Below are 15868 nucleotides of genomic sequence, written 5' to 3'. Positions count from 1 at the left end.
TATAAAAAACTCCCTCCTATCATTATAGTAATAACAAACTCTCCCCCATCGTTATTTTTTATGGCAAAAAAATCATAAATTTTAACATATCGTTAGGTTATTCATTAACATTCAATCATAAATTTAATGGTACTAACACGCATAAGAATTTATGTTATTTCTGAAATCTAGAAAATATGTTATTTAATTAAACCTCAAGGGATCAAGCCAAAACCCCAAAATTTATAATATAATGGGTTTTATAACATTTCCTAATTATGCCTTTATCATTTTATTTAACACAAAAAAAATTATCAGTGGCGTTCCTGTAATTACTAACTACGGAGGAATTTATTGTTTTATTATTGAGGACTTGGAAGAACTATTGTTATTAAACCGCCTATAATGGGTTACTTTAAAAAAGCAATAAGCCCAATTGTTGAGGCCGCAATATATGGATGGGCCGATTTTCACTAATATGGGCCAACCTAAATATACTTGAACTAAAGTGCTTTCGTTGTATAAAAAATACAAATCATGTATTTGAAAACGTTTTCTAAAAACAAAACCTAACGACCATTTGGACTCATTATTAGTATAAGAATTGGATGACCAAATAACCAATTTAAACCTATATTTTGATGAATAGTTTACCCAAAATGTGAACCAGCAATAGTACTTGTTGTATAGAATTGGGTGAGATAGAGACATCTATAACTTGGTTAGCCAAAGAATTATTGGTGCATTTGGTTTATTATTTTGGATAGGATTTTAAGATAGTATTAGTATTTGAATATGGTGATTATTCCGAGGTAAAAGTTAAAAATTTACAAAAAAAAAAAAACCCCTAGGTTTGCTAATTTAACTAACACCCCAATATATAAAAATTTTGTGAAATGACAAAACACCCCCCACCCACACCCAATGCCAGATTTCGGCCACCACTGTCGAAATCTAGTTGGAATCTGGCGCTACGATGCAGACCGGTCGAATTTGGAAGGACGTGCATCGATCTGGCCTTTTTTCGGCCAGATCCACCACGGATTTGGCCAAAAAGGCCAGATCGATGGCCAGATCTGGCCGTCAACGACTGCAAAAGGCCATTTCCTTGGCCGTCACTGACGGCTAGATCTAGCCTTTTCCGTGTGGATCTGGCTGAAAAAGGCCAGATCGGCAAATTATTAACAAGTTTCGGTCTTTTGTAGCCGTTGTGACAAATTCTGACTACCACCGATAGTGGTTGTCGAAATCTGGTAACTATAGGTGGTTGGGGTGTGTTTTATATTAATTTTAAACTTTTTTTGGGGGTATTTATGAAATTAATAAACTTAAGGGGTCTAAATTAATTAAAAATATAATAGATTTCCGAAATAATGAAACAAACAAATATTTTGGGAATAAATTAGGAATAGGGATATAAATATTAAACCAAATGCACCCATTAATTAGGGTCGGTTGGTTCGTGATATAGAAACAGTTTTTTGAAAATTTGTAATTTAATACTTTAAGTTGTATTATTAATAATTTTAGTATTTGAAAATGTGTTTGATGTCTTTAACAAGTGCAGCTACGACGGTAATCATTGCATCCTATAGATTTATATGTCAATAGCCTTTTCGCACCAGATTTTTTTTTTCAAGTACTCGAAAATTTGATATGGAGGACAATTCTTTTACATGTCTTGATAGTTCCAAATTATTCTTGAAAGGTTTATTTGTATGAAATAGATTATGCACTATTAAGATGACTTTCATACGAGGAAGGAGGTTAGTAGAGCTTATTTATATCAAATGTTTTAAGCACAGTGTAGTGTTATGCTCTTTCATTGGTAATTTATTATTTCCACTTTCTATTTCTCAGAATCTATTTTCACGATCCATAAGATCTATTTATATTCTATTTTCTCGTTGATGTATATGAAAATAATTATTTTTGGATCTTGAATGATGATAGGCATCTATATTGGGGATGATAAAGTCATTCATTTTACTAGACGGGGCCAAGAAGTAGGAACGGGCACGGTACTTGATATCCTCTTGGTAAGCTCAGGACCAGCTAGATCTGTAGTGCCCTGCCCCACCTGTACACCCTCTGGAGATGGTCATGGAGTTGTCCTCTCATGCCTAAATTGCTTCCTTGCTGGTGGTGTCTTGTACCGTTTTGAGTATTCTGCCAGCCCTGCTCTCTTCCTGGCGAAAGCTCGTGGTGGAACTTGCACTCTTGCATTCTCTGACCCAAATGATGTCGTGGTACATCGAGCAAAGTACCTGCTTGACAATGGCTTTGGGTGCTACAATGTGTTTAAGAACAATTGTGAGGACTTCGCAATCTACTGCAAAACTGGACTCCTTGTTGTGGATCAAGGAACAATGGGACAGAGTGGCCAAGCAGTATCTATCATCGGGGGGCCGCTTGCTGCTGTTTTATCAACACCATTGCGGCTTGTGACCACCAATGTCTATGGGATGGTAGCAACAGCTGTCACCGTCTACTGTGCTAGCCGATATGCTGCTGATATTGGCATGAGGAAGGATGTAGTGAAAGTGTCAGCAGAGGATTTGACTAAGAAGCTTGCAACAGGTTTGCTTCAAGCCATTGAACCACCAATTCCAGCTGCACCTGCACCTGCACCTGCACCTGCCAGTGCTGGTTAGCATCTCCGGTTTGTCATCTTATAATTGTGAAGTTTTCTTGTGACGTATCTTTATTGTTTTTGTTATCAATAATTTGTTCGGGAATATTATCCCTTGTATAATGACTTCAATGAGTGTTGAGTTGTGCAAGATATGTTTATTCTGTTCATGGCTCTACGCCATTTTGCTACATTTATGATTTTCTTCTGATGTTATTGTGTGTTTAAACTGATATGTCAACCATTCCATGACTTCTGTAGTACATAGCATCTCTTCCAACCTTACATTAAAATGGCTGCTATGGTTTAGTGGAGATGGGGATTGTATTCAGACAGATGCAGCTTACTGATGTATAGTTATTGTGGGTGCTAGTGGAAATAGAGAGCCCAGTGGTGTAACGACGTGGCGACCAAGTTGTTATTTTGCATAGGATCAGATTTTTTGGAAAATGAATGCAGCAAGAGTACTCCACAATTTGATTTTTAGATGTGCAAGTAATATTGTGGTTTGGAAGAGCTGACTGCTGAGGCTATGTTCTGCTCTGAAAATTAGGTATAGAAATGGCATTTTTTCCCCTCGAGTATAAAAATTAGTTGGCTTGTTTTTTTAAGAGCAGTTTTGTTTTCTCTAGTATGGTTTGGTCCTTAGATTTTGCAATGAATGGTTAGCCAGAACAACACCTGATGGGGGAGCTCTTTTGGCTTTGTTGGGTAGTGATAAAAAGAGGAAAAATCAAAGGCAAAGAAGCTCACTTGCCCTTGGTCGAAAATGATAATCAGATTATTGATATAATGATTTAGTTGATTGCATAAATTGCAGTTTTGAATTCGTGTAACCAACCCAATGATAATCAGAAACTCTTTGCCCATTTCTGTGTTTGGATTCAAAGTTTTAGTATGGTTGTCAACGTCTTGATGAGTATCATATACACTTGTTTCAAAAATCATAATCCTCTACAAATTTTAATAATAGAAGCATTTATTTTAATCATAAATTCCAAATTAAAATAAAAGGATCTATATTCTTCAAATGTCATATTTTTTCTTCCATTTCAATGAGATGCTTACGTCCGGAATTTATGTGTTTTGAAGAATGTTTGTACATCCAAAATCAGAGGTTACAGCATTTTGGAATCGTTACACGACAGCTACAAGGCATCAATCTTTAACCGAGGTCTTAAGTATTTTCACATCATGGATGGGCCTGTAGAAGTTCAAAAATAAAAACGAAAAAGTACGATTGTGAATAAAACTCATACATAATCATAGATTACAACAATCAGCATTTCCAATTTCATGAAAAGTAAACCAATTTTTTTTTTTTTTTTTTTTTTTTGTTAATACTTAATATCAGAACTGAAAGAATAAGCAAAATATATCACAAGCATTTGATTGACCATTGTGAAGACCAAATATATATCCTGACAAATATTATATTATATAAATTTATAAAATGTTATTTCATTTCCATCACAAACACCAAATTAATGTACTTGTCTTTCACACTCAAATAGTGCAACTTTCACACCACTTTACTATTGCATCTCTAATTCATTACATCAAAAAAAATATTATTTAGAATATTCTTTTTTTTTTTTTTTCTATTACTTCTCAACAATTATTTTTGTGTATATTAATTAAATATTAAGAATAATATATTTTATTAATTAACTATTAATAATAACTTAGAATATTATACTAATTTAATAAAATTAAGTAAACATTACATGTAATATAAAATGTCATATACATAATGATCAATTAATGCATTTCGAAAAGCATGATGAGCCTTCATATCCTTGATTTGTTTATGTCAAGCAAGAAAATTTTAAAATCGAGCATTTTCATCTACCGTAATTTCAACTTTAGAAGTTGGCGCTTCTATTTGATTCTCAATCGGTGCATCAACATCACGATCGATCATGTTGTGCATGATAATACACACAGCCATTATATCATGTAATACATTTATTTTCTAAGAACATGTTAGTTCTGCCACAATTGTAAACCGTGATTAAAGAACTCCAATCCCACGTTCCACATCTTTTCTACATCCTTCTTGTTTCATTGCAAATAATTTTTTTTGAGACCATATGGATTGCGACTAGTTTGTGCGAGAGTAGACCATTTTGGGTATATACCATAAACTAAATAATAACTCATATTAAACTTTTTCCTTGAATGATATAATGAGCGGGAGGAGCAATACCTTGAGCGAGGTTGACAAATAGATGAGATGCATCCAACACATTAATGTCATTGTTGGAACCTGGTAAACCAAAAAATGTATGTCATATCAATAATCATAATCAGCTATAGCCTCGAGAATAATAGTTAAGGATCCACTATAACTAGCATATTGTCCTGCCCAAGTCGTTGGATAATTTTTCCACTTCTAGTGCATACAATTTACACTACCCAACATTCCTGGAAAACCACGTTGTTTACCAATATGAAGTAAGTTGACAACATCATTAACATTAGGTGATCTTATATACCGCTATACAAATACCTCAACAACAGTACGACAAAATATCTTCGGACTTTCAATTGTTATAGACTCACATATTTTATTATACTCATCAATAGTATCTACTGGTAGACCATATGCCAACATCTGGAACACGGTTGTTATTTTTCGAAAACAGACAATTTAGTCTACCAATCTCATCCATTCGTTGTATAAAGTAGTTATCATGACGTTTCACAACATCAACAATACGAATGAATAAACTTCGAGACATTCGAAATTGTCGACAAAACATGAAATCATTATACTGTGGATTATCGACAAAATAATTGTTGAACAGATTGCAATCAGCATTTTCCCGATCGCAATTGATGACTATATGACTAGGAATTGATCCTATATGGATCACCTAGTTGTTTTGTTGATCGGGGTAGTGAACGTGGAGGAGGTTGTTGTTAGCTCTCATGTGAATAATTGTTTCTTGCTCTGCATTAATTGCTTCAACATCATTCATCAATTAACGTCATCATTTTCACTCTCAAAAAATGAAGACGAATTAGAAGATGATAAATGAGATGGACTTCCAACATTGAAATTCATCTTTGTAGATATATAGATAAGTTGAATTAAGAAGTTGAGTGGTGTAAACTTTTATAATTGAAGAAGATACTATTCTAGATAAAAAAAAAATTATTTTATATTATAAAAAACGATTTGTATTGTTTCAAAAGATGTATTGTCTATTCAAACTTTTGAGATTTGTATCTTATTTCAAAAGATGTATTATCTATTCAAGTTTTTGAGATTTGTAGTTTATTTCAAAAGATGTATTGTCCATTCAAGTTTTTAAGATCTGTCTTATTTCAAAAAGATGCATGGTTCATTCAAGCTTTTGAGATTTGTGTCTTATTTCAAATGTTATATTGTCCATTCAAGCTTTTGAGATTTATAGCTTATTTCAAAAAGATATATTGTTCATTCAAACTTTTAAGATTTGTATTTTTTTTTTAAATATGTATTGTCCATTTTGATTTTAACGTTACATGTATATCATTTTATAATTGACTCGAGCCAAAATGTTACTAGCATAAGATAAAAGTTAGAAGAAAAGTTTTAGATTTGATTATGTGTGGCCTATACTTAAGGACAATACATCTTTTGAATTAAGACACAAATCTTAAAAGCTTGAATATGTTTTTGAAATAAGCCATAAATCTCAAAAACTTGAATAAACAATACATCTTTTAAAATAAGATACAAATCTCAAAAACTTAAATTGACAATATATCTTTTGAAAGAAGCCACAAATCTCAAAAGCTTGAATGAACAATACATTTTTTTTTAATAAGACACAAATCTCAAAAGCTTGAATGCACAATACATCTTTTGAAATAAGACAAATTATTTTTTAATCATATAAAATAATTTTTTCTATCTAGAATAGTATCTTCTTTAATTATAAAAGTTTACACCAAATCAACTTCTTAATCATTTAACTTATCTATCTACAATAATGAATTTCAATGTAGGAGGTCCATCTCATATATCATCTTTTAATCCGTCTTCATTTTTCAAGAGTGAAAATGATGACATGCAATTGATTAATGATGTTGAAGCGATTAATGTAAAGTAAGAAACAATTCTTAGCATAAGAGCTAACAACAACCTCCTTCTCATTTACTATCTTAATCAACAAAACAACCAAGTGATTTGTATAGGATCAATTCTTGGTCATATAGTCATCAATCTCGATCGGGAAAATGTTGATTGTAATCTGTTCAACAATTATTTTGCCAATAACCCACGATATAATGATTTCATGTTTCGCTGACGATTTCGAATGTCTCAAAGTTTATTCATTCGTATTGTTGATGTTATGAAAGCTCATGATAATTACTTTATACAACGAAGGGATGAGATTGATAGACTCAAATTGCCTACTTTCAAAAATAACAACCGTGTTCCAGATGTTGGCATATGGTCTACCAGTAGATGCTATTGATGAGTATATTAAAATATGTGAGTCTATAACAATTGAAAGTCCGAAGAGATTTTGTCATGCTGTTGTTGAGGCATTTGCAGAGCGGTATCTAAGATCACCTAATGCTAATGATGTTGTCAACCTAATTCATATTGGTGAACAACATGGTTTTTCAATAATGTTGGGTAGTCTAAACTATATGCACTGGAAGTGGAAAAATTGTCCAACGGCTTAGGCAGGACAATATGCTAGTTGTAGTGAATCCCCAACTATTATTCTCGAGGCTATAACTGATTATGATCATTGATATGACATGCATTTTTTGGCTTACCAAGTTCCAACAATGACATTAATGTGTTGGAGGCATCTCATCTATTTGTCAACCTCGCTCAAGGTATTGCTCCTCCCGCTCATTATATCATTCAAGGAAAAGAGTATAATATGAGTTATTATTTAGCTTATGGTATATACCCAAAATGGTCTACTCTCATACAAACTATTCACAATCCATATGGTCCTAAAAAAATTATTTGCTGTGAAACAAAAAGGATGTAGAAAAGATGTGAAACGTGCGATTAGAGTTCTTCAATCGCGGTTTGCAATTGTAGCAGGACCAACACGTTTTTGGGAAAAAAAAATGTATTACATGATATAATGACTGCGTGTATTATCATGCACAACATGATCATCGAGGATGATCATGATGTTGATGCACCGATTGAGAATAAGATAGAAGCGTCAACTTCCAAAGTTGAAATTGTGATAGATGAAAATGCCCGATTTCAAAATTTTCTTGCTTGACATAGACAAATCAAGTATACAAAGGCTTATCGTGCTCTTTGAAATGCATTAATTGATCATTTATAGGAAGAATATATTAATTTGGAAAATTAAATTACTATCAATACGAAATTTTTGCTTTTTTGTTGTTTTTATATTTTTTGTGGTATTTTACATTAGATGTAATGTTTTTCATATTAAATGCAATGTTTACTTGATTTAATAAATGACAATACTACACTTATAACTCAATTTCACAAACTTTCTCTTACAACCCAAACGTGACAACTCACAATTGGTCAGCTTACAATGAGTCTCACTTGTCCAACAATTGGTCCCACCTGCCCAATTATTATCACATCAGGGTTATGACAAAAAGTTTATAAAATTGGGTTGTGAATTAATCTTTATTGTTTAATAAATGCTTAATTTTATTAAACTAGAATAATATTCTAAGTTATTATTAGTAGTTAATTAATAGACTATATTATTCTTAATATTTAAATAATATATAAAAAATTAATTAATAAAATTAATTAATTATTGATAATTAATAGAAAGAATATTCTAAAGAATATTCTTTTTAGTATAATATTTGATGCATGCAATAGAAAAATGATGTGAAATTCCACCACTTAGACCATCTTCAACCACAAACACCAAATTGGTATAACTTTTACACCAAATTGGTGTAAATTTCGTACCATTTTACTATTGCATCTTCAACCCCTTGCACCAAATATTACACTAAAAAAAATATTCTTTAGAACATTTTTTTTTCTTTCTATTAATTATCAACAATTAATTTATTTCACTAATTATTTTTGTATATATTAATTAATTATTGAGAATAATATTTTTATTAATTAATAATAACTTTGAAAATTATATTAATTTATAAAATTAAGCATTTATTAAGTCAAATTAACATTACATTTAATATAAAAAAAAATTACGTCTAATATAAAATGCTAAAAAAAAAAAAAAGATCAAAGATCTGAAAATAAGAAAAATGGTGAAGAAGTTTCAAACCAAATTGAAACTATTAAAGAAGAAAATCAACAATTCACTAAAATTTTCAATCCAACAACTTAGATAGGGCACAAAAGTTTAGTGTTTTACACCAAAATGGTGTCCCATTGGAGATGCCCTTAGGTATTTGTGGTATAGAGCTATTCCACTTAACTCTGAATTTTCTTACAATTAACATGATAATAAAAGGATCTTCAAATGACTCTTTATATGACTCAAACTCTTTATTATAAAGAGTTTGATCATAAAAATAAGAGTTCAATAGACTCTTTATTATTTAAATACAAATTAAGGAGTGAGTTTGATTCTCTACATTTTGATTCTCTATAGAGTCAAATTTTACTCTATCCCAATTTTATTTAATAAATTATAAATTTTTATGTATTTTATTATTAATTTCCTCTCTTATTAAGTATCTCTCCTATTTATTAAATCTAATTTAAAGAATCTATTAAATTTGAATATAAATTTTAATTTTTAAAAATTAATAAAAATATTCTTTATTTATGTGAAATATACTCCGTAAAATAAAGAGTATGACCGGAGATATTATAAGATACGGAACATTTTTGATCGCTTTTAATACCCAGCAGATTTCTTTGACCTCTCTAACAATCTAGCCTGGCTTTGAGGATTTTGGATTATTTCAGGAAACTCAGCCACAGCCAGGTGGCCCAGGTCTACCAAAGTTGTATGGAGTTTCAGAAGAGTGAAACAACAAAGAAACTGGCAGTATTTGAATTCATTCTATTAAGCATATGAAATCACATCAACACAGAAATGTAATTCTATTAAGCACTCAAGTTATAAATAATTCCCAACCTAAAATCTATCAGGTATAGCGGGCTCATTTGTGTAATCAATGATCCAAAAAAAATAAAAAATAATAATAATAATAATTATAAGAAAAGGCACACCTATCATGAATCATCTTTATCAGTCTGGACACTGCGAGCCTTCTGATCAGTTCCATTCCCCTGCATACTCTTCCAAATATAATGTGCTTTCCTGGAAAAATAAAAAAGAAAAGTAGCATAATGTTAAATTAATTCATTATGGAATATTATTATGGAAGTACGATAAAGGTTAAAATCCTATAAAACAAGTGCACTAATAACATCCAAATTCATCTGGGAAAGGTTCACTTATAATGAATCCGTAAGTATGAACATGAAATAAAACCAGAGTTAAAGTACACAGGAGCTAGTATTTTATCCACGGCAAATGCTGGTCCGAGTTCCAGCATTTGAAGATCACCAGAGACAAAGTCAACCAGACAGGTCCAAGCAGCGGCCTGTTTGGTTGTTTGTCTCCGGTGATCTGCTCAAGCGAGGGAGAGAAGACAGGTTTAGTGAAAGACAAAGGGAGAGAGGGCAAAATAATATCAGCGAGGAAAAAGGGGAGGGGCGGCTGTGATGCGGGAATTGGGTGGTAAAAGTAGGTATATATAAGGAGGGTAATTCTATAAATATACAAATATTATCAAGGGCAGTATAGGGACAGAGAAAAGGCCCATCCCTAGACCCTAGTCTCGCAAGTCACACCTGTAGTAAAAGAGCACGTGCATTTCCAAAATTACTGCATTTCTACTATTACTACACCGACGGAGTTTCTCCTTCCGTCATATCCTAAAACGTGAAAATTATATTTATTTTAATATAGTTAAAAATTCAAACCTATTATATTCAAACTCAAAATATTTAACAATTATTTTTTAATAAAAATTTATAAATTAATAAAAATACCCTCACTTACCCGAGCAATAGCCACCTGCCAGCAATCACTGTCAACCATCAGCCGTCGTTACTGCTTGCCGTCGACGTTGGAATGATGCACGACCGATCGAATTTGATCGATCGTGCGTCGAATGTCGATATGTCTGTTTCTGACCATATCCACCATGGATCTAGTTAAAAATGGCTAGATCACAACCAAAGATGTGACCGTTGACGACAGCCAAACAAAGCTATTATTTGATTGGGTAGTGGTGGTCGGCTTCCGGCAATCAATTGGGTGAGTAGGAGTGTTTTGTTAATTTATAAACTTTTATTGTGGAGGATATTTAACTAAATCAACAAATGTAGGAAGTTAAAAAATGATCTAAAAATGTTTTCAAAAAATATACCAAACGCATTCTCATAATCCTATCTTATTTAATTAAACCATATCCTATCTTATTCAGAATATAATATTAATAAAAAAAATGCATCAAATGAAACTATTATTTGATTCAATAAAGATAGGTTGACATTATTTGATTTGATAAAAATAGACTAACAAACTCTTATCACTAATTTTCTCTTACAAATACAACGTGATAATTCACAATTAATCAAGACCGTTGTTGGACAAACAATATTCATTACAAACTAATCCGTCGCATTTATAAAAGAAAGTGAGAAAAATTTATCACCGTAATAGTATTTTATTTGATTATATCCCAAGCAATTATTGTAATTTATAAACCCTATATTTAAACACGTATTTATCGTTTTTCAAAAACTCTACTTCCATTACAACCACAGCCATCCACCATTACTGCCTTCCCTAAGAGGCTAAAAATTGAAACATCATAAAACATAATTGGAAAGCAGAGTTTACAAATTTTACCATCAACAGTGTAAACCAAAATTGAAACATCCATTCCAAGGATATAATATTCATCTCTTGTTACAATTAGAACTGACTGGTGACTTCTTTGATAAGACACTTTTCGAAGGTGACAAAAGTTTATAGATACAATATAGAAAAGGAAAGGAGTTAGGTCTTCACAAAAACATGCATTGGCCCCCACATATTAAGTGTTCTCAATAGTCAACAATCCTCTCTTAAACAAGCAAAACTGCATTTATACAACCATCATTCTCTGGGTTATTTGTCACTTGAGCATATTTCCCTGCATTCATGGACAAACAATAAATAAGCAAAGGTTGTAACGAGAAAGCTATCACCAATACCGGTTCAAGAGTCAGAAATTTAGAATGGAAACTTACCCCACACGACTTTTCCAGCTGGAGTGACCAGACCCAATTCACTGACATTCACCTGAATTCAGAGTAAGAATAAGTTACGAAGTTGCTACAGAGTTAAAACTGGATAATGAAATGGTTTATTATATATTCACCTCGATGATTGTTCCCTTAGTCATAACACCCAGAGAGGTATACATTGGGCCATTAGGATTTTTCTTCACTCCAATGATCTCAAGGTTGAAGGTGCATTTGAGCTCAGGATGTGTTACATGAGCTTTTGTAAAACGCAACCCTGATGGGCGAATGAAACGCTCATACTTTGGAGGTTTTCTTGTAAAACCTGGTCCAACAAACGTAGCCTTAGTGACCATCCTCTTCCACTGCTTGGCTGCAAAAGAAATAACCAGGCAGTAACTGTCAGAGATCATGGAGATATCCTTTAAGCAAATAATTCACCATAATCAACACAACAATACAAACTAAAAAGCAAAAGAATCAGCCTCAAGAACATGGCATACATGCTACTTGCACAAATCAATTTTATGACAGCTATCTCTGACCACATAATATCTACAAGCCAATATTCCAACCAACATTTTAAATTTAACCACCTCAGTCTCATTTCATCAAGGTTCAAATTTTAATTCTATAAAACAACATCTGGTCAACACCTGCAATGTGCTAATTTGAAGTGCCTATTAAAAAAAATGGTTATGATACTTACTTCTTCGTTTACCAGTTCTGATCACTTTAAACATTTCATCTTCTGCCACAGGCCTAACCTGAAAAGAAAAAACTTTTAGTTAAAACATGTAAAGAATTGGCAGTAAAGATCAACATACCTCCCACAAGGGAAAAAAACATGTGCAAGAGAAAATTAAAATCAAGAGAGCTAAATGGAGAGGATAAAGCAAGAAGTAGAATTTTCAACTTACCTTGGGTAGAGGTACCTCCCATTTTCCAGCTTTCTCTTTTCTTTTTTGTTTTATAGTGTTGCTCAGAACCTAAAACAACAAAATGTCAAATTTAACAACAATGTAGACATATGTAGTCTATGAATCTGCATTCATCAATATGCAACGAAAACGTACCTTAGCTCTTGTCGTGTTTTCACGATCAAGCAAATAGGCTGGAACAGCTCCCTCATGAACATCATCATCCACCTTTCTCCGACTTGATGACTCTTCATGCATAGCCAATCTGTATATCCACAAGATAATTATTTATTGATTCCATTCAACAAAGTAATATAGTAATTATAAAGGCCAAGGAAAGCATAAATACATGAAATGACATGAACAATGAAACTCAAGCAAACAGGGGAGTTAGTGTAAATCTAGATATATATAAGGTAACATAAATACATGTGTTTCACACATCCATAGCACGAAATGAAGATAAAAAAACATTGAAAAAAGTAGTAATGAAAGTTAACTAGAACTTCACTAAAAATTAGTTTATATACTAGTGTAAAAACATGGCACCATCAATGTGCAATAAACTTCATCTCTTTAAACTTCAAAAGGTTACATAAGGTCATTTTGAAACAACAAAGAGACAAAAATCTAGGGGCAGAACTCCAATTAACACTTCAAAACAAAGCCTATACCGACTGAAAAAACTCCTCCAACAGCCATACAAATGTATCGGGTATCATTCACGACATCAGAAAATACATTAAAAATGATGATAATTAAGACTTTTAATACAATCTCTAATTTCATACATTCCCATTTCAATAATAAAAGCTATGTAATCCCTTGAGCACCATACATTCCCCTAACAATCTACACAGTTGTCAACAATTCTCGTAGTTAAAATTTTACATTCAACTGACAACTTTACTATACTTATCAGAAGTTTTAGCTTCGAGTAAGTTTGAATTTCTCGCACTCATAAAATTAGTTCACTCGCAATATAAGTAAAACAAACAAATTATATAAATAAACACTCACGTTTTCTTCATCAGCGCCTTCTCAGCATATCGTTTCTTAGCAAACATCTTGCCCTTTATACCCAAAGACTGAAAAAAAAAAAAAAAAAAATTAAAAAAATAAAGTAAGATCATAAATAGTTGAAAATAAAAAATAAAAAAACTATCTATATATTAAAAACTCGGTAAATTAAAATACCTTCTGGGCAATTTCAGAGCGCTTGTGAACTTCACGCGCCTCCTTCTTGCGCTTGCGCTCAAAATGATCCAGTCGGTAGCCATGTCGCTTCCGATGAAGCTCAATGTAATCTCCTTGCGGCTATTTCAATAAAAAAAAAAAAAAAAAAATTCAAATAAATTAATTCAAACCATAATTAGCCTTTGTGTTTCAGATATTGAAAGCAAGAACGAACCATGTTGACAGCACGAGCGGCGAATCCCTCTCTTTGAGTAATATCACAGCTTAGCTTACAGAGAAACCCCGGGTTAGGGTTTTGATTTGAAAGAGGAGACAAAATGTAGTGCTTGAGTCGGTTTACAAAGTGCGGATCGGTGCAAAATGGGCTGGCCCTTAAAATGGGTCACTTTACAAAAGAAAAAGCCCAACTGTTTAGGCTCTGGATATTGATGGGCCGGCCCATAAAAGGTTCTCAACCCCCTGAGGTTTAATCAAATAATAAAATTTCCCCTAAGATTTCATAAATGACATAAATTTCTTTATGTCAGTGAGCTATTAGGGTGTATTTGGTTGGTGGTAATTCCTCATTACTGAGGTCAATAGTGGATCCATAAATTTCTATTAGGGTGAGGCAAAATAAAATATAATTGCATATAACAAATTAGTCGAAATTGTCACAAAAAGAAAAAAAAATTACATATTAATATATATATTTTTTTTTTTAATTTGAGGGTGAATCAACATACTTTGGATTTGCACCTGATTGAGATAATGTCATCTTATATTACTTGATTACCACGTTTGGTAGTCAAGCAATATAAGATTCTGATAATCTTTCAAAACTAATAGTAATTACTATTAGTGATATAAGAGATAATCTGATTATCTCTATTTTCTTAGGCATTTTAAGATTACTTGATAATTTTAATTTTGTTATAATTTTACCAATTATTAATAAAATTTTAAGACAATAATGCCCTTGTTTTAAAAACAATTTACAAAAATACTAATAGACTATTTTACCTTATATATAAAAAATTTAGGACATAAATATCCTTGAAATTTTTAAAAATTACTCATGGGTGGTGGCTGTATTTGGTCACCACTGTCGATGACGACAGAATGGCACACAATTGGTTGTATCTAGCCAACCATGTGCCGATAAAGTCATTTCTGACCATGCTAGAAACAACCAGATCTCCACTGTCACCACCCTCAGTGGTGGTGGCAGGCAGCCAGGTAGTGGCTTGGGATAGGTGAGGGTATTTTTGTTAAATTTTAAACTTTTTTATTGCTGTTTTAAGTAAATATGAAATGTAGGGGGTTAAAAAAATTATTCAAAAAATAATAATAAAAATATTATTATATTAATATTTAAAAATGAGAGCAATTTAATAATTTACATAATATACCCATCAATTTATTCCTTACAACCAAACATATTAATATAACATACTCATCAATTTATTCCAACCAACCAAACACATTTCCCTAAACATTCTCAGTAATCTTGAAGGTAATCTATCTTTCCATTAATATAATATTCTTAGTAATATAACATTCTCTTAACCAAACACACCCTTAATATGTTAAAATTTAGCGTTAATAACAATAATCCCCCTTAAGTATAATTTAATAAAAAATTCCCTCCTATCATTATAGTAATAACAAACCTCCCCCATCGTTATTTTTTTATGGCAAAAAATCGTTAGGTTATTCATAACATATCAAATCATAAATTTTAATGGTACTAAGTACTAACAGCATAAGAATTTATGTTATTTCTGAAATCTAAGAAAATATTGTTATTTAATTAAACCTGGGATCAAGCCAAAACCCCTAAAATTATAATATAATGGGTTTATAAACATTTACCTAATTATGCCTTTATCATTTATTTTAACACAAAAA

The 15868-nt window shown here is 31.9% G+C and overlaps 2 protein-coding genes and 1 long non-coding RNA gene across 3 annotated transcripts; 1 reads left to right on the top strand and 2 right to left on the bottom strand.

The window, feature by feature from the left end:
• The first annotated feature begins 1910 nt into the window (after positions 1 to 1910).
• Positions 1911 to 2874, top strand: LOC116134255. The gene has a single exon (XM_031419927.1). The coding sequence runs from the start codon at positions 1923 to 1925 to the stop codon at positions 2631 to 2633; it is 711 nt and encodes a 236-aa protein (XP_031275787.1). The 5' UTR covers positions 1911 to 1922; the 3' UTR covers positions 2634 to 2874.
• Positions 2875 to 3631: 757 nt separating this feature from the next.
• Positions 3632 to 10290, bottom strand: LOC116134330. Its single transcript, XR_004128719.1, has 2 exons — positions 9792 to 10290; positions 3632 to 3815 (listed from the first exon to the last, which is right to left on the bottom strand). It is a non-coding gene; the product is annotated as an uncharacterized LOC116134330 (long non-coding RNA).
• Positions 10291 to 11493: 1203 nt separating this feature from the next.
• Positions 11494 to 14319, bottom strand: LOC116134284 (ribosome biogenesis protein NSA2 homolog). Its single transcript, XM_031419967.1, has 9 exons — positions 14193 to 14319; positions 13979 to 14098; positions 13802 to 13869; positions 12938 to 13046; positions 12782 to 12850; positions 12571 to 12628; positions 11999 to 12234; positions 11868 to 11919; positions 11494 to 11770 (listed from the first exon to the last, which is right to left on the bottom strand). The coding sequence occupies exons 1-9, from the start codon at positions 14193 to 14195 to the stop codon at positions 11703 to 11705; spliced, it is 783 nt and encodes a 260-aa protein (XP_031275827.1). The 5' UTR covers positions 14196 to 14319; the 3' UTR covers positions 11494 to 11702.
• Between the last annotated feature and the right edge of the window lie 1549 nt (positions 14320 to 15868).

This window comes from Pistacia vera, unplaced genomic scaffold (genome assembly GCF_008641045.1).
Source record: "Pistacia vera cultivar Batoury unplaced genomic scaffold, PisVer_v2 Contig284, whole genome shotgun sequence".
In the NCBI taxonomy this organism is placed as follows: Eukaryota; Viridiplantae; Streptophyta; class Magnoliopsida; order Sapindales; family Anacardiaceae; genus Pistacia; species Pistacia vera.
The sequence above is the reverse complement of the archived record's forward strand: the minus strand, read 5'-3'. Positions and strand labels throughout refer to the sequence as shown.

Coding starts and splice junctions, on each gene's coding strand:
- LOC116134284 (XM_031419967.1), bottom strand. Junction 12,629..12,781: donor GGGAGGTACCTCTACCCAAG/GTAAGTTGAAAA, acceptor TTTTCTTTTCAG/GTTAGGCCTGTGGCAGAAGA. Junction 11,771..11,867: donor AGCTGGAAAAGTCGTGTGGG/GTAAGTTTCCAT, acceptor CCATGAATGCAG/GGAAATATGCTCAAGTGACA.
- LOC116134255 (XM_031419927.1), top strand. CDS start 1,923: ATGATGATAGGCATCTATATTGGGGATGATAAAGTCATTCATTTTACT.